The sequence below is a fragment of the Camellia sinensis genome, chromosome 9 (genome assembly GCF_055761805.1).
Source record: "Camellia sinensis isolate YWXY chromosome 9, ASM5576180v1, whole genome shotgun sequence".
In the NCBI taxonomy this organism is placed as follows: Eukaryota; Viridiplantae; Streptophyta; class Magnoliopsida; order Ericales; family Theaceae; genus Camellia; species Camellia sinensis.
The window spans coordinates 48075316-48092366 of NC_138969.1; the positions used below are offsets into that span (position 1 = coordinate 48075316).

Genomic DNA, 17051 nt, shown 5'->3' on the forward strand with positions numbered 1-17051 from the left:
ACTTAATCTCTTCACTATCAATCACATCTAGTTAATCTCTTCACTACCAATCACATCTAACGTAATCCACCAATCACATCTAACTTAGTCCACCAAATAAACGTGACCAAAATGAAATCCTAGTAATAGTGCAATTATCGTGTAAAACTTTACTTTGCAGTGGAATTCATGAAGTCTCAAATGAAGTAGCAGAATTGTAACTTTGAATTGGAAAAATGAATAAAGGGAAAGAATTAAGGTCCTACCGAGATTTGAACTCGGGTTACTGGATTCAGAGTCCAATGTCCTGACCACTAGACCATGGGACCATTCTGGCATGGAGATCGCTTTTAAAATTATTATATATACACATACCTTATATCCACAATCCTGTCCAATGACATCAATTTCGACGTTCATAATAAATAATTTGTTACTGTCTTGAAGCCTACTAGTATACTGAGAGTTATTATGGTGCCAAAATTCGAATTGTATCAATTATTGAGTTAGCAATCTGGTCCAATACCCAACCATATATTCACTTTATTAAGGGGTTCTCGACACTCTCTTTCCTTCTCTGTTAGATAATATATATATATATATATATATAATTTTTAGTATGTACCAAAAAAAAATCTCATCAACTACTAAAAAAATAATATTGATTGGCTGGTTTACTTAAAATATTATTAGATAATGTACCCATCCAAAAAAAACAAAAAAAGACCTAATAAAATGCTTTTCTTTGTTCAAGTTGTAATTAAACTAAATAATTGTTTTTTTTTTTTTTTTTTGGTGCAAAAATAGGATAAGAACTAGTGGGGGAAAATAATAAGAATTATCTTTGAATGTTTTTAAATTAAGAGTAACAATATACAATATTGTGGAACAAAATTTTCATTTAACTTTCATATTTTCATTTCAAAACAAAACAGCTAATATTGTAGTTTAAACTTTTAGAAATATCACTATCATATCATTATGAATAGAATTTCTATATAAAAATTTGATTATGAATTATTTTCTTCTATGACTAAGAAGAGGTAAATCAAAATTCACTTCGAAATTTGAATTTAAACATCCTACTCCTCATGGTGTTTCATGATTAATATTTGAAATGAATAAAAAAACCAACTCTATCTGTGAATCTCCGTATTCTCTATATTATACTTCCGACTAATAAGAAATTACAACAATAAATTGAGTTAGTCTTTATCTCTTGACTACCTGATAAAAGTGAATCATTATATCTCAATTATAAATTTTTTCGCTACATAATTTGTTTGGAACATTCATAAATAATACAACATAGTGCTCCATGACTATTGAATAATTACCCATGTCAATAGGCACTCTAAGGATGCTGGTCTTTTATTGCCACAACCCTGATGGGCGTTGATGCAAGTTGCCCAAATAGAATATCAACATTGCACAAGAACAAATAATTATTAAAACCTCATTGCCTCATTGATCAAAGAATCCACAATCAGCAAGCACTCAACACTCGGGCTGATCCAAATTCTAAAAGATCTAGGGCTCTGTTTGGATTTAAATTTGGATCAGTAATATCAGCATACTAACATAAATAAAACACTAATAATATGAACAGCCAAATAGTTCTGCATTTATCCTTAGGTTAACACAGCTCAAACTCAAAAAAGAACGAAGATGAGTTCTATCTGTTATCACTTGGGAGCCGTGTAAAGTTTCATGCACTGTTTTGAATGAGAGAAAGAAGTGAGAAATCCTGTTTTCGACTCTGATTCTCCCAACTCCACGCGTTGCATTTCTTTATGTTACTTCAAAAGTAGCTACTTCCAACTTTAGCCACTTTAACATACCAGATTCTTATTAATGGCACTCAACACAGATATACAACCTGACATAATTTGGTGCTAACAAAACAAAATTTCACTCCATTAAGGTTCTTCCGTAATTTCACCAAGCAAAATTATTAGATGAAAGCAAATATAAATAGAACCACCAAAGAGAGAAACATGATCAATCAAACTAAAATTTTGCAGTATTTGTATTGGGGAAGGGGGAGTGAAAAAGAAAAGAACTATATATATTTACAATTTGTGCTCCTATATTCACTACTCATAACCTATTGAATTCCAAATCCTATACAATAAGAATGTGAGAAATCAATTGGTCAAAAAATGGATCATGCAAAATTCTTACAAAGACGAATTCACATGATTTCTTCATAAATGAAGCCTTCTTTTGTAGTTACTCCTAGGGATTCAAGAATCTATAGAGAGAAAAAAAAAAAAGAGTGCACCCAATTAAACTATAAAAGAATACCCTGATTAAACCATGAACAGATACTTCAAGTCCTCTACTGTAAGACGAGTCTGACAACTACCCGTCTCGTCCTCACCAAAAGCAGATGCAACCATCTCTCTCTTTTTTTGCTGCAAATGAGATGGGAGAAATTGCATTAACATTTTCACAACATATGAACCCCAAGCCCAATGTCAGTTTTTGATTCTTAAAATGAGAAGACTTGTTAGCAATCGGGAGAAAGACACAATCAAGAATCACCCTTTTACACAGTTGAATCTGAAAATTAAGCCATTTCCAAATAGCTATTATTTACAACAGATGTGATGGGAAATATTTATTTAACAAAAGAATAAGAGTGTGTTCAGAGGAGCTCCTGCTCTCAGTTTGAGAGCATGTCCAGTGAACTGGTCTAAAATCCCGTCTTTCTGCCTATTTCAGAGTTTCCGCACATATTTACCCATGATCACTGAGCTCAATATCATATCCTCTAAAAATCCTATATGCAGGTCACTCTTCAATATGCAGATGACTTATGAAACAGGAATTCATCAAGGGGCTAAAAATTCATTAAAGATGGTATTTATTCAAGAAATTAAGCAGCCATTATTAGCAAGTAAATCAATCGATCCTCATCAATGCCTTTATGATTGACATTCTAAAAATTTTACATTGAAAATGAAAAATAACTACAAGATTTGAACAAAAAATAATACCTGAAGTGCCAAAATGCGATCTTCAACTGTATCTTTCACTGTCAACCGCAAAACTGTAACAGGACGTGTCTGTCCAATCCGGTGGGCTCTATCCACTGCTTGATCTTCAGTTGTAGGGTTCCACCAGAGGTCCAGAAGAAGAACGTGACAAGCTGCTACCATGTTGAGTCCAAGACTAGCAGCTTTCAAAGACATAATCATAACAGACACCTATGACAAAGTACAAGGGATCAAATTCCAGAACTGATGTCTATAGAAGTAACAAATACTGAAGCATACTAACAAAAGATGCCAAAATCCCACACAAACCTCAGGGAGAGTGTTAAAATCTTTCACAGCTTTATCTCTGGCAACAATAGACATTGTCCCATCAAGTCTCCTGTACTTAATGGATGAATTTTTAAGACAAGTTTCAAGCAAATCCAGCATCCTTGTCCACTGGGAGAAGACTATTGCTTTCTCTCCCACTACTTTAATCAAATCATTTGAACCTTCAACAAAATCCGAGTTTATGTTATCAAGCATATCCTGCTCTGACCCCCTCGAAAGAGGATCAGATGAGTTTTCTGGACAAGTGGCACCATCATCAATAGATTTCAGTGGTGTACGGTTGCTTGGTTGAGAAAGTGATTGCAGGACCTCAAGGGCAGCATTGATTTTGGAGGAATCAAATGAATGACTCCAGGAACCAGGCTCAAGGTTATCAGATACTTCAGAACCGAAGCAATCAGGGGTACCATCCTGAACAGGCTGCTCAGAGAGAGAACATTTTAATGTCGCTCGAGAAAACACTGAAGATACACTGAGTCGATCTTTGCAATTTGTAGTGGGGCATTGGATGTCATCACCCGTCAGATGTTCACAGATGCATTGGTTGCAGAAGACATGTCCACAGCTTGTAACAACAGCATCCTCAGGTGAATCCTACGTAAAGGTCGACATAAGTTTTTCAATAAATAAGTACCTCATCATTCGATTAGAAAGTAATTTTAAGATTGATCCATGAAGATGAGGCTTTTAAGAAACTGAGAAACCATAGATAAATAAGTAGTCTGAAACCTTATGACAAAACCATGAACACAGGGGAGCAGAGACAGAGACACACGATATGCTGAAAACAAGAAACAGTGTAAGATATAATTGCTATTATATAGAGTTGCCTTCAATTATAATGATTAGCATACTGATCAAACCACCAGTCAGAAAACTAGCATCTAAAAACATTGAAGTATTGCATATATGCAGAAATAAGGGCATATATATCATGCACCTTTTCCTAGAGAGCCATTTTATGTTTCAACAAAGCATGCCCTTTCCCCATCACCAGTTGACCAATATACTAACCATTTTTCAATTCATAATACTAAAACTTGAATTGGGAAAAAGACCAACAAGTTTCTACTCTGCAAACTAATCCATAACACCTTTCCCACTCAGACAAGGCATGGCACCTCAATCTAGTAACCAGGGTCAAGACTTCAACATACATAAGGGTCCATATGCATTGGTCATGGGATTCCCACTAATAGAGGAAATATGCACACATCTAACCAAATTAATATTCTTAAAGTTTAAGGCAATGTCGTAAATACAAAAGAAAATGCAGCAACATTATAGATCGTGCAACAGACCCTCTCAATATTCTTATAGATATTTGTTTCTTTTCTTTTTAAAAACAATTTAAACAAAACCCAATAAGAATGCAACCACAGATGATGGATCGTCCTAGCATCCAATTTCCAGCACCAATCCTCTCTCTTTGTATCGTCCAAATCTGAGGCCCCAAACGAGTGAATCTGACTTTTGACTACTTAATATTGGATATCTCTAACTTAACGTCTTGGTTTTAATTTATGTTGCTTTGGTTGAATCCTTCAAAGGCCTACCCCATTTTTTTTTTTGTATCCTTATAAAAGTTCCCGTTCCAACATCAAAAGAAACAAAACATTTTGACTACTTCATATTAGTCATCCTAGATCACTCACAGACCTATCACAAACAACAATTCTTCATTGTACAAGGTCAGTGTGGGCAAAAGTCAAAGGTACCACAGCATAGAAAAGGCTAATGGTCACAGGCAGCTATAATATCGAACTTTCTGTTTGTTTTAAAAAATCACAAGTTATCTCATCAAACAGTGAAAAATAAAAGATAAAAAATAAGAACAGACGTTATTTCCTCCCTATCTGATGAGTGAATACAACTTAAAATCCTGTAAAGAAAATATCCCCAATTAACCAATGGGAAAATGGGACACAGGGCGAATGCAAAGTGTTCAAAGACTTGGAAGGGAAGAAAATCATGGAATTACAAAATTCATGAAATTCAAAAGCATACAACAATAAAGAAAACCAAGAAATCATAATATTGCCCATACTTTTTCTTCTCTTTTTGTATTTTTATTTTTATAAATAGAATACTGCCCATGGCTACTAACAACAGCAGAAGCCCAACAAAGGAGAATCCCCGTGAATCATAAGCCAAATGCATCCCCATCATCCTCCATCCCAACTATGTTAATACCTTTTGGGAGTTCCAACTTTTTAAGGGCACATGTAATTAATCCACTCAAATTCAAATCAAAAGACATTGATTTCCAAAATAGCCCATAGCTATTTATAAGGACTAACAATTTGGGATAAAGGGAGTCATATTTATTGAACCTATAATCTATCCATTTGTGCAATATAACCAATATCTTAATTTAAAATATCAAATGGATAGCTTCTTGAAGCAATCAAAAAGAGAAACATCAATTCCAAAAGGGATTACTACGCAATTAAGTCGATGCGTAACGATTAGCAAGTAATAACATACATTGCATATGCCACAAATTGCCAAAGAAGCTTCCAAACAATTCAGTAGACGAACTTGCTTGTCCCGAGGAAGTTTCTTTGCCATCTCAACAGATGATCTCCATGTGGAACTAGAATTGTATCCCCTAACAAGAAGAGGATGATCACAAGCTTGTCGAAGGCGCAGGAGCATCAACAAAATGTTAACATAATTTTGTTTGACAGTTCCAGCAGCTGCATATTCCTGATATAACATACCAATCTAGAAGTCAAAAGGACAGGTAATAAAAGAGGAAGACTAAGCATGCTTACAACATTAAAACAATAAAAGGAGAGAACTTCAAAATTAGATGGTATTTTCAAAGAAACATACTGCAAACTGAGCTCGGGAATCAGCTTCTAGTCTGCAATAGAAATCCCGCTCCTCCTCTGAGAAATCCACTTTTTTCAATTCTACTGATTTTGGCGGTAAGTTGATGATGGGTTCCCCGTCAAGAAGTGTGCCTATAAAAAAACGTTTACCAACAAATGAGCATAAGTACCCGCAGCAGGTTGTATATTGATGCAGTCCCAGTTGCAGTTCTACCCCAACAGTACAATAGCCATCAAATTCAAACAAGTCAGTCAAGTATAAAAATCATACTCATTCTACCTCAAAACTCATGAATCCATGTAGACAATGACACACCAGCATATCATAAAACCAAGATCAAAAAATATATTATCTGGCATTCCTCATATTGGAAATTAGTATTGCATATACTGACAAGCTGTAACGGTCATAAATTCCTTAAAAAATGATAAAAATTATCGCAGAAAAATAAGTCCATCCAAAATTATACTTATGGCGCACTACTACAGCACAATATGCAGTGAGCCCACAAGAGCACAATTTGACTGCAAACTAGTGTACGACACCAGGTGCTAGTGTAAACCAACCACAAGTATAGATGCTCCCTTGTAAACAGGATATGAAAATAAACTGGTTTAATCCAAGTCTGATGAAAATTATAACTTCAGCCATGTTACTCCATATGTATTGTTATTTGTAGGATATGACAATGACTGACATTCCAGAGATGAGACGCCAAAATTTCCTGGAACAAGTTCTATCATTAAAGTCCCTAGTGATTTGATGGAAAAGATGATTAATACTTGCAACTATAAGAATAAGACATATCCCAGCCAAGCCATACACCTTAGAAGGGAACAAGGATGAAAGCTAAACACCTCGGCAATTTTAGAAATAAAGGATATAACAGAGAAGTTTCTTAGGAATAAGTGACTGTAAAGCATGTCAGATCTATTGCAAACAGCTAGCTTAGTAAAAATTCACCACTTAGGTGTATAATGTTGTAAACAAGGGAAGAAATAGGAAGAGGGGTAAGAGAAAGAAACCAAAATAATTAAACTTCACCTAGTTGTCATTGAAGAATTCTCTTCAAAATAAAAATAAATTTACAGGGGGAAAATCCCTCATGCCAACTCACCTTTTGTGCGACGTAGCATTATTGTCTTCAAGACGGCTTGTAGCTTTTTGTACCCATTTGTTGGATTCCTACTGATTGGGACCTTTATCGAGGAGCAGAATGATTTATATACAGCATATGGGTCATATCTAAGAAATCTGAAGTAGCTATAAAGATCATCAACTGCATTCTGGATAGGCGTCCCTGATAAGCACCACCTGCGTTTAGCCCGGAGCCCCCAACAAGCCCGAGCTACTTGAGTTCTATGATTTTTTATGCTCTGTGCCTCATCCAGTACAACCCTAAACCAGCCAACCCTAGCAAGAGGTCGAGCAGCAGATTCAAGCAATGCATTATCCATTCCCTTCTTATCCCTCGCAGATCTTTTACCAGAACTAGAAGGATATTTCCTTTTCTTACCAGATGAAAATCCCACAGGCAGAATAACATGAGCTTCTTGCCTTCCAATCCCGTCATCATCTTTATCGACAAGAGGCTGTTTTGGGACCTCAATACTTACAATTGAATATGTTGTAACGACGACATCATACTTGGCAAGCTCACAAGGATCTTTTGTTCTATTGCTTCCATGATAAACTAAAACAGATAGATTAGCTCTGCTAGTCACCTTATTATGCAATTCCTCGGCCCATTGGCGTAGGACACTTGTAGGACATACAACAAGGGTACCAGCAGCTGGCCTACCCATTGTTTGCACAGAAGTGTCCCTACTCTTCATAGAACTTCCATTAGACCAAACTTGGCATGATTCAACATCCTGCTTCAATCCATCAAGCTCAGACACATAGTCATCATCTTCATCCAAATTTAATGTTTCCATTTCATTGTGTTTCAAGTTGTCTGGACAAGCTAGGGAAAGTGGAGCCCTTTCCTTGAGTATAAGTGCAATTGTTGATATCGTTTTCCCCAGTCCCTGCCAGAGAATGATTGTACAAGCCCAGAACAACATCAAGTTCCTTCACTATCTAACCTCACATAACACTAAAAAAAAGTACAACATTTGAAGAACCAAAAAAACCAACCTGATCATCCGCAAGAATTCCTCCGGAGCAATGTAAGGTGGCTGTCTCCTTCTGAACCATCCAAGATAAAGCAATTCGCTGCCCAGAATTTCAACAAATGTCAGTCCAGGTAATGTACAAGCACATGCACAAGTACACACACACACAATGGAGATGTTCTCACAACACAGCAATAAGTAAACCAGGTTCTACTTCTTGAATGCAACAAATGATAGCCTATATAGGATGTCAGCCACCATAAAACAAGTTGATTTGGATAATTATAATGATCCAATTTTGTCTGACATTCAACATTACTTTAATCTTTCCATTAAAGCAAGTAGCAACAATGACAGATACAGTGCAACACTACCCAACCAAATTCATTTAATTCATTTTGCGTTATTGACTGTTTAATTCCAGTGTTCCTTTTAGATACTGATCCTCATGTTTCAGTTCATCTATCTTCATTACTGCAAGACACCTTAAATTTTCCATCCCACACAATGCGTCAAGCTGCCTCCTAGTCAATATTGTCCTTGTTTCCAATAAATTTTTGAGTTATGCTTTGACCAAAGCTAACAAAACTCATATTTACCCAATAAAATAAATTAAAAAAGAGATCAAAACCTGGTGTCTTAAAAGAGGCACTGCCATAACACCATCTGGCGGACTAGCTTCTGTGTTTGGCTGAGAAAGATCCTGCAATGCAAGCCATAGTCCCAATCTCATAAAAAGTCAAGCCATCAAAAACAAGAGCAATATAATATGATAGAAGTAAAAGCCTGTTTTGCACATAGACAAGGCAACCCCATCAATCTCATAAAAATCCTACAATGAACAAGCATAGCATATGTAGATTTCTAGTATGATCAGCGGGCCAAAAATACAAGGGTAACATTTCAACGCAGACATGACGTGTTAGATACAGAAACCAAATTCTAGGCACCAGTATTAGTACACTACTGAACACAATTGCTTTTAAAGAAAATTATTTAGCACACATCTATATGTGGTTTAAACATTTAATTTTCTTATATCGAAGAACCAAAGAGAGGGAGGAAAACAACGAAGAATGCAATAACATATCAATGATGCCATCAGTAAAAAGTACATTACGCAAATTTTCCTGGTTTAAAGTTCAAACTTGTGCCATACAAAAGTGTTCTGTCAACACAGCCCACAAGCAAATCATTTTGATCGTAAATAACAAAAACTTCATAAAACAACCAAAGACATGAATGATAATCTTGAAAATATTAAATACTTGTTCCCAAAAAAAAATGCGCATCTATAATTTTCAAATTAGAGTTTACTTTAGAAACTACTAGAGACATATATCCCCGGAAATCCAAATAATATTTGGTGTACAATAAAGATACAACACAGCCAGGAATCCCTTTTAGAAGTATCTGTGTTTGACAAGTAACGTAATAATTTCTGTTCACTATCCAATATATTTCAAATTAAAGATACTTTGAAGCACTGCTAATTTATAATACTTTTAACTAAAGGGAAATCAGCTTATTTACTTAACTAACTTATACGCAAGGTATTTACGCCAAACTATCAAACCTCACCTGCAATACAACTCGGAAAACTAGACGTTCATCATTTGCTTTAAGCCTCGCACCTCCCATTCCCATGTGGTTAAGGGGGTCTGGGTCACTAAATGTAGTACGTTGTGAAGTAACAAGCGACTGCCTGTTCATTGACCATGGATTTGAGCATGAAGGTTCACTTATATCTTCAAGAATACATATATCTGGATCGTCATCAACATGGTAGCTGTTAACCATGGCATTACTCTGAATTATTTGGCAGCCGACTTTTGAAACACAAGTATCCAAGCTCTTAGGCTGAATCAGTTTACTCTCTCTATCATCCTTTATGCAACCTAACTGCTCTGAGGCCTTTAGATTCAGACAAAAATCATTAGCAACTTGATTGGGGTTTCTATTACCAAGTCCATTAATGTTATCAAGAGTATGGCGAGCTCTTTTAGATGCCAGAAATACATCTTCGTTTTCATCCTTTGCATGGACCAAAAGCTTCTTACTGGAATCGGAAGACAGAATATGAGGCAACAATTGCATTAAGCCTTTCTCAGTTGGAAACCCATCACCAGCACCAGGAGAATTCCTACTAGAAGTATCATCAATAACATCATAAGATGAGTATGCCATTCCTAGCGCTAAATCTAAGTCATCATTTCTTTCATCGTTCATACAAATCACATGCTTTTTACTAGACATGTTTGATAAAGTACAAGGCAAGGGTTGTGACGATGCATTGGTAACAATAGATCTATCATCGGTTTTACCAAAGGAGTTCCCCCCAATTGGTGATGTAAGGTTATAACCTCCACATTTGACTTGAAGCCCACTAACATCAAGGTCACTGATTATCGCTGCCCCAAAGGCTGCTCCAACTACTTTTCCTACCTGAGTGTCAGACGCCATGGCAATAGGTAAGCATGCAGATTGAGTTGGAATCTCCTCCAATTCATCCTTTGTGTAGGTCATCATTTCATCATTGCTTGGCTGAAATTGAAGATTGAAACTATCATGCAGGCCCCACGGCAAAGGTATGTCAATATCTGTCATGGAGGTATCCACAATTTCTGGTGTTCCTGAGGTTTTTAAGCTATTTTCAATTGAATCACAATGCTTCCCATAGTTAAAATCTGATTTCTCTAGAAAGGAGTTGAGAGATCCATCTGAAATGTTAGAAAATCTAAATCAGTTCATCAACCTGAAATTTTAAAAACAAAATAAAGCACACAAGCAATGAATAAGAATTTATAATACACCATGCACAAGCACAATAGAAACGTCAGCAATTAATGCTTATAGGCAGACAATCACATACATTGGTAGTAAGTATCCCCCTCCAAAAGCCTGAATTGAAATTCAGTTTCACCCTTCAGGTGATTGGAATCCAACACGTCTCTAAAATCTGAAGCATTATTAGCATCACCAGCAGCAATACTAAATGTGGCACTACAATTGGGCATCTCATATTGAGTTTCTTCACAGTAATCAGTATTGTGAGATGAAACACTTTGATTAACTCCATTACTCCCTGCACTTAAAGAACCACGACCTGAAACTGGCAACGTCCAATTTGTAAGACTTCCAGAGCAGCTAGCTGGAGAACCAGTCTGAGCTGAAGGTTCCTTCTTTCTATAGCTAAAGTTGAAAGAGTTCCCAGCAGAGTCAAAAGAACCATCTGACGCCCCTGCCCTAGAATCTGAAGCTTCAGAGTTGTGTGAAGGGGAGAATGTAAAAGATCTTGCTAACTCATCCCCAAATGAAGATGTCCTTTTCGACTCCGGCAATCCTAATTAACAATCCAATAAAGAACAATCACAATGTAAACATTTAAGGATCATAATGTAAACCCAGTTTCCCTCAATTTTTCATCAAACATAAGCAAAACCTTTATAGTATCATAATGTAAAACCCAGTTTCCCTTGGTACAAAATAAAATAGAGGTCCAAGATGCCATAAAGAAAAACGAGCATCAGAATAATAAATTTACCCAATTGAAGCAGGGAATGTTCATTATTGCCAACATCAGGAGGTGACTGGCCTTGCTGCAGTTCTCCTACTGATAAATCTTCTGGGCTATTCTGCAAATTACAACACATATATTCAGTATCTAAGGAAGGTATGCTCCTTGAAGAAACTAAAAGCAATAATTTGGTTATACAAGAGCATAGAATAAAAAAACCCATTCAATATTTAAGCATGAGAGAGAGAGAGAGAGAGAGAGGAGCTGTCACCCAATTCATTAAAAAAAACAAAGCCACATTATTCAACATCTGTTTTTTGATTACTTTTTCTTTTCTTTCCCTTTCTCAACAACAAAACAGTGAGAGGTGGAACATCAGAATCAGGCTCAGCCCGTTTATCCTCCCATACATGTACATTGTATCTGTCTTCTCATGCCCCTTTGCATTCAGAAAATAAGGAAGAGTTATATTGATGCAATAGCAAACACTGCCTTTTCCCATCATAATTTCAAAATTTTCGAAATTAATGTGGAAGACAAAATTAAAGTAAAAGAGGAAAGCCCTAGGTTTTTCACAAATTTATCCACAAGAAGTTCATATCTTCCAACATGTGCACCCAAAATGAATTGAATTTAAAGCTAAAGGCAGCTCCACCATGGTGAAACTCAACTGCGTGACCAGCCCTTAAGGATGTCGCCTAGGGCCTCAAATTTTAACAAAATTTAGGGGCTCGAGTCATTTCGAGTTCATGTCAGCATTACCTACACTAACCCAATCTGTTTATTTTTGGTGTTATCATGTCATATCATTTTTGGATTGTGTCTAGTTCATGTTGTGTTAATGTGTCATGGAAAAAACTCACTCTTAGTTAAATTTAATGAAACTAATTCCTGCTGATTGAAATTATTAATAAAATATGTGATTTCAACTCAATTTCATTTCCCCAATTTAAAAAACATACCCTATTAGTATAAGTTTTTTACTAGATTAACTCTAAAATAGGTGACAAAAATACACATCTTAAATAAAAAATAAAATAAAATATGAATTGAAATCCTATTTTATATACTTTTTCATTCAACTAGATGAGATACCTAAAAGATTCAAAAATGTCATGGCAACCCTTCGCAGAAATATTAAAATGTGTAATTATTCATTAAATGGGTTATCAGTGTGAACTTCATGTTATGCACATTCGACACGAACCTGACCTGTTAAATATTCATGTTATCCAGCCGTGTTATATTCAAATTCGTGTCAAAAAATTATCAACCCTAACATGATAACTTCGTGTATGGTTCGAGTAATTGGTGGGCTAAAAAAACAAGGATCCAATTTAACTAATCTAAGTTCACAATCTAAACTAAAGGGCCAAGCCCTTATAGATTATGAATGTTTAATTAATAATTTTGTATCCAAAAATGCGATAAATGTAATATTTAATTGACATTTTGTTGAAGTTGGTTAAATTTTTAATTGGTATTATAATTTTACATTTTATTTAAAAACAATTATACATATTCTTTTTTAATCTAGATTTGTTAAATCATAAAGCAACAAGACCATATTTTTATCTTTTTTAATTCTTGTAATAATTTCTTCATGCCTTGATATATGTAAGTAAATTTAGTATATAATTTTATGATTATATATGAAAGCAAAATTTGTGTGAGTGTTAGAAAATAAGAAACTAAGAAGCATGGATACAGATATGAAGGTCGACACGGGACACGGCGATTTCAAAACAATGGAGACAGACGCGGGGACACGACAATAAAATATGTTCTCACATATTTTTATTTGCTATCTAGATTAATATTATATCCACAAACAATCAATATTAATAAAAACTATCTATAATTCTATATATTTTTTCATTAAAAAAAAAAGGCACTTTATAAATTAACACTTACAGTTACATCTATTAAACATTGATACCTAATGTTCTTTAACTAAGTAAACAAACCCATATCACATAACAAGCTGCAAAAGCTATTGTCTCGTAACACTTGTGGTTATAACCAATTCCTACAAGTTCTGATCATGTAATTCTCAAAAACATCTATTTCTGATATTTATCATCTATAGTGTCTTTACCATTATATCCCAGCTCGAATCCATTGCAATTGCAACTGCTAAATTCAACCACATCCAAAAATCTGTAACTACTGATTTCAAGCACACCCATACGGGTGTGCACACCTTTTACTGTAAATATTTAAATATAACTATATAAGCAATACACCTTCAAAACCATTACTTGACAACACACTTATATTTCCAGAAAACACAGAGATCAAGACAAGAACTCGCATTTCGTGAATTAATTGACCCCAAAAAAAAAAAATCATTAACATTTTTAATAAAAAGCCATAGACAAACAAGCCTACAAATTGAGAGTTTCAAAGCCAGATAAAAAGATGAAAAACGTAATCTACAAAATCAAATTCTCAAAATTGACTTCGTTTTTTAAACTTCCACAACAGGCTAGTATCACAATTGCTTAAAAAATTCGAGGAATTTAGAAGAAAACCGACCTGCAAAGGATCAGAAACAGGAGGAGTCTCTCCAAGAATCTCCAACAACGATTGAAGATCCATGGAAAGGTCAGTACCATCGTCACCAACCGAGAGATCCTCAAACGTCCGATCGTCTTCAATCAACATCGCAATTCAAAAACAAAAAATAAAAAAACCAAATTAACCCCAAATTTTCTCAAAACCCTCACTACACAGTTGAAAGACCTGAATTGCAAAACCCTAATATGCCTAACCAGGAAGTATTAGCAATTTTATCAACGAAACCATGAGGAAGGAAGTTAGAGAGAGAGAGAGAGAGAGAGAGAGAGAGAGAGGCTGGAAACGTGTTGGAGGGGGTGAGAGAGAATTGGAGAGAAAGTTCGTAGCGGTTTGTGTGTGTGTGTGTGTGTGTGTGTGTGTGTGTGTGATCTTCTTTGGAAAATTCGCAGAGAGAGAGAGAGAGAGAGAGAGAGAGAGAAAGTCGTGAAGAATGTGGTGGTGGGGGTGGCGTAGGTTTAAAAAAAGTGTGGAGGGAAGGTGGGTGCGCAGGTTAAGGACTTGTTCTTCCTTGTTTCGTGGTGGTTTGTAGTGTAGTTAATTTCACCGGGAAGGGTGGGAATTTCTGTGTTTAGGGGAGTAGGGATTTTATTATTCTACGCCGTGTCGTCCTTTGCTTTTACACGCATAGAATTCAATTTAAAGGACACGTGTTGCATCTTTTACTTTGTGAAATTTTGTTTTTTTTCTAATTTAAATTAAAAAAATTTAGAGGTGGGTACTTCGGGTGATAAATTCATTTTTAAATTTTTTTTTTTTTGTTTAAAAGTTCAAGTCCTAGAATACTTTATTTAAAATAATAAATTTAGATAAAATGATCAAAATATTTTCTCTCTCTTTCTTTCTCTCTAAACCCAAGCGCTAACTTTGTCTCTTAATTTTCATCTTCGCCGCTGACCACCTCTGTCCCCCTCGATCTCCTATGTTCCTGCCGATTTGGACTCTCTCTCTCTCACCATCGATCTCTCTTTCTCGCCGCATCATACTGCAACGCCATTTGGTTTCTCTCTCTCATTCTTACGCCATCGATCCGACCACCGCCAACGACATCATTCTCCCTTGCATAATCTTTGTCACCGAAGACGACAACGAAGACAACTATAACGCCATGTTAGGGCTCAATTCAATTCATACCCTAGGTTAGAACCAACAATTCACATTATGTTTGGGAACCTAGGAGGGAAAAGAAAAGAAATGATTACTTAAGTTATAAGAGAAAAAAAATAAATAAATAATTGTGATTTCTCTACTTCTTATTTGGATAAGTAAGAAATAAAAGAAAATAAATGATTGTGATTTCTCTCCTTCTTGCTTGGTTAGATTTCATAAGAGAAAAAGAAAAGAAATTATTTTATGTTATATTTCCAAAATAACATTTTTATATTTTCAATCATTTTATTTCTTTTATTTTTACAGGGACATAATTGGTATTATGAAAATATAAGAATTTGTTGGTTTTTTTTCTCTCATAATCTCTCAACTTTTGGGAAGAATTAAAATGAAGGTTATAAGATAAATGAATTTCTCTCCATTTCTCTCCACTGAAGTTATCCAAATAAGTAAGAGAAATACATATCTCTTTATTTCTTTTCTTTTCTCTCCAAATCACTCCATCTAAACATAGCATCAATGTGTTCGATCTGTTTGTGCAAGTACAGGGAATCTAAGATGTTTAGAACGTTGTCGGAACTTACAATTTCCAATACTTCTCTCAATGCTGCCCTCGGAGGTCGTACTAATTTTGCAGTACCCCAATGGTCAAAGAAAGTAATGGTAATGATAGCCAACAGCGAGTATGTTCTTGTTTCAACATAGATCTGATAATCAATGCTTCAAATCTTTGACTCTTAGATTTTTATTTAAGGTTCTAAGAATCCCCTCCCATACTCCTATCTTGGAACAATAACATATTGGCCTCAGTTTAGGGTTATGGTTTATGGTTCTTTTATTTTTATTTTTTGTAGTTGATTGTCGTTGATTTATTGTTGTTGTAGATCTGGAGAGCAAAGTATTCCAACAGATGGTGGATTTAAATTTTTGGATAGATATTTTTAATAGATAGGGGAAAAAAATTGAACACATAATTTTTTTTAACAAATAAAAAAATGAACAAAAATTTTAACCAAATAAATTTGTACAAGTAAAAATTAGAATAAGAATTAACACATATTCCAATAGATAACGAAAAAAATTGAACAGGGTATGGGAATTTCTTTGGAAAAATAATAATAAATAAATATTTTAAGAGATATTGTTTCAACAGATAAAAACAAAGAGAAACCCATAGAATTTAATAGATAGAAAGAGATATCCACATAAATTAAATAGATAGGGGAAAAAATTGAACAGATAGAGAAAATTTTGAACAGATGGAGAAATTTTTTGAACAGATTGGAAATAAATTTGAACAGATAGTGATGGGTCGTTTGAACACACCCAAAATAAACACTAAACTACATCAAATTCTTTTAGAATAATGGCAAGTCCAGGTATCGATCCACATGGACAATTGTGAAATTAAACTAATTTAATTGATAAATTCCTAAATTAATTTTGATGAAAAGAATGATTGATCATAACCTAATTTAATAACGAATAAATTAAACTAAATAATTAAATTATCAATTATGACTGAAAGTGAATTTACTAAATTGGGGAAAAACCTAGGGCGAAGAGTCCACCACTAGTTAC

The 17051-nt window shown here is 34.9% G+C and overlaps 1 protein-coding gene and 1 non-coding gene across 3 annotated transcripts; both read right to left on the reverse strand.

Moving 5' to 3' along the window:
* Window positions 1–236: 236 nt before the first annotated feature.
* Window positions 237–308, reverse strand: TRNAQ-CUG (transfer RNA glutamine (anticodon CUG)). The gene has a single exon. It is a non-coding gene; the product is annotated as a tRNA-Gln (tRNA).
* A 1669-nt stretch (window positions 309–1977) lies between these two features.
* LOC114274767 (helicase-like transcription factor CHR28) lies at window positions 1978–14937 on the reverse strand. 2 transcript variants are annotated; one of them, XM_082886769.1, is made up of 13 exons: window positions 14322–14776; window positions 12109–12222; window positions 11811–11901; window positions 11139–11609; window positions 9848–10986; window positions 8898–8969; window positions 8289–8366; window positions 7267–8179; window positions 6150–6280; window positions 5799–6020; window positions 3291–3905; window positions 2982–3191; window positions 1978–2396 (listed from the first exon to the last, which is right to left on the reverse strand). In XM_082886769.1, exons 4-13 carry the CDS (start codon window positions 11281–11283, stop codon window positions 2292–2294), a joined length of 3630 nt encoding a protein of 1209 aa, XP_082742895.1. In that variant the 5' UTR covers window positions 11284–11609; window positions 11811–11901; window positions 12109–12222; window positions 14322–14776; the 3' UTR covers window positions 1978–2291. The 2 variants fall into 2 exon arrangements, with proteins under 2 accessions (XP_082742895.1, XP_028072540.2); XM_028216739.2 differs by lacking the exon at window positions 12109–12222 and having other exon boundaries at window positions 14322–14937.
* Between the last annotated feature and the right edge of the window lie 2114 nt (window positions 14938–17051).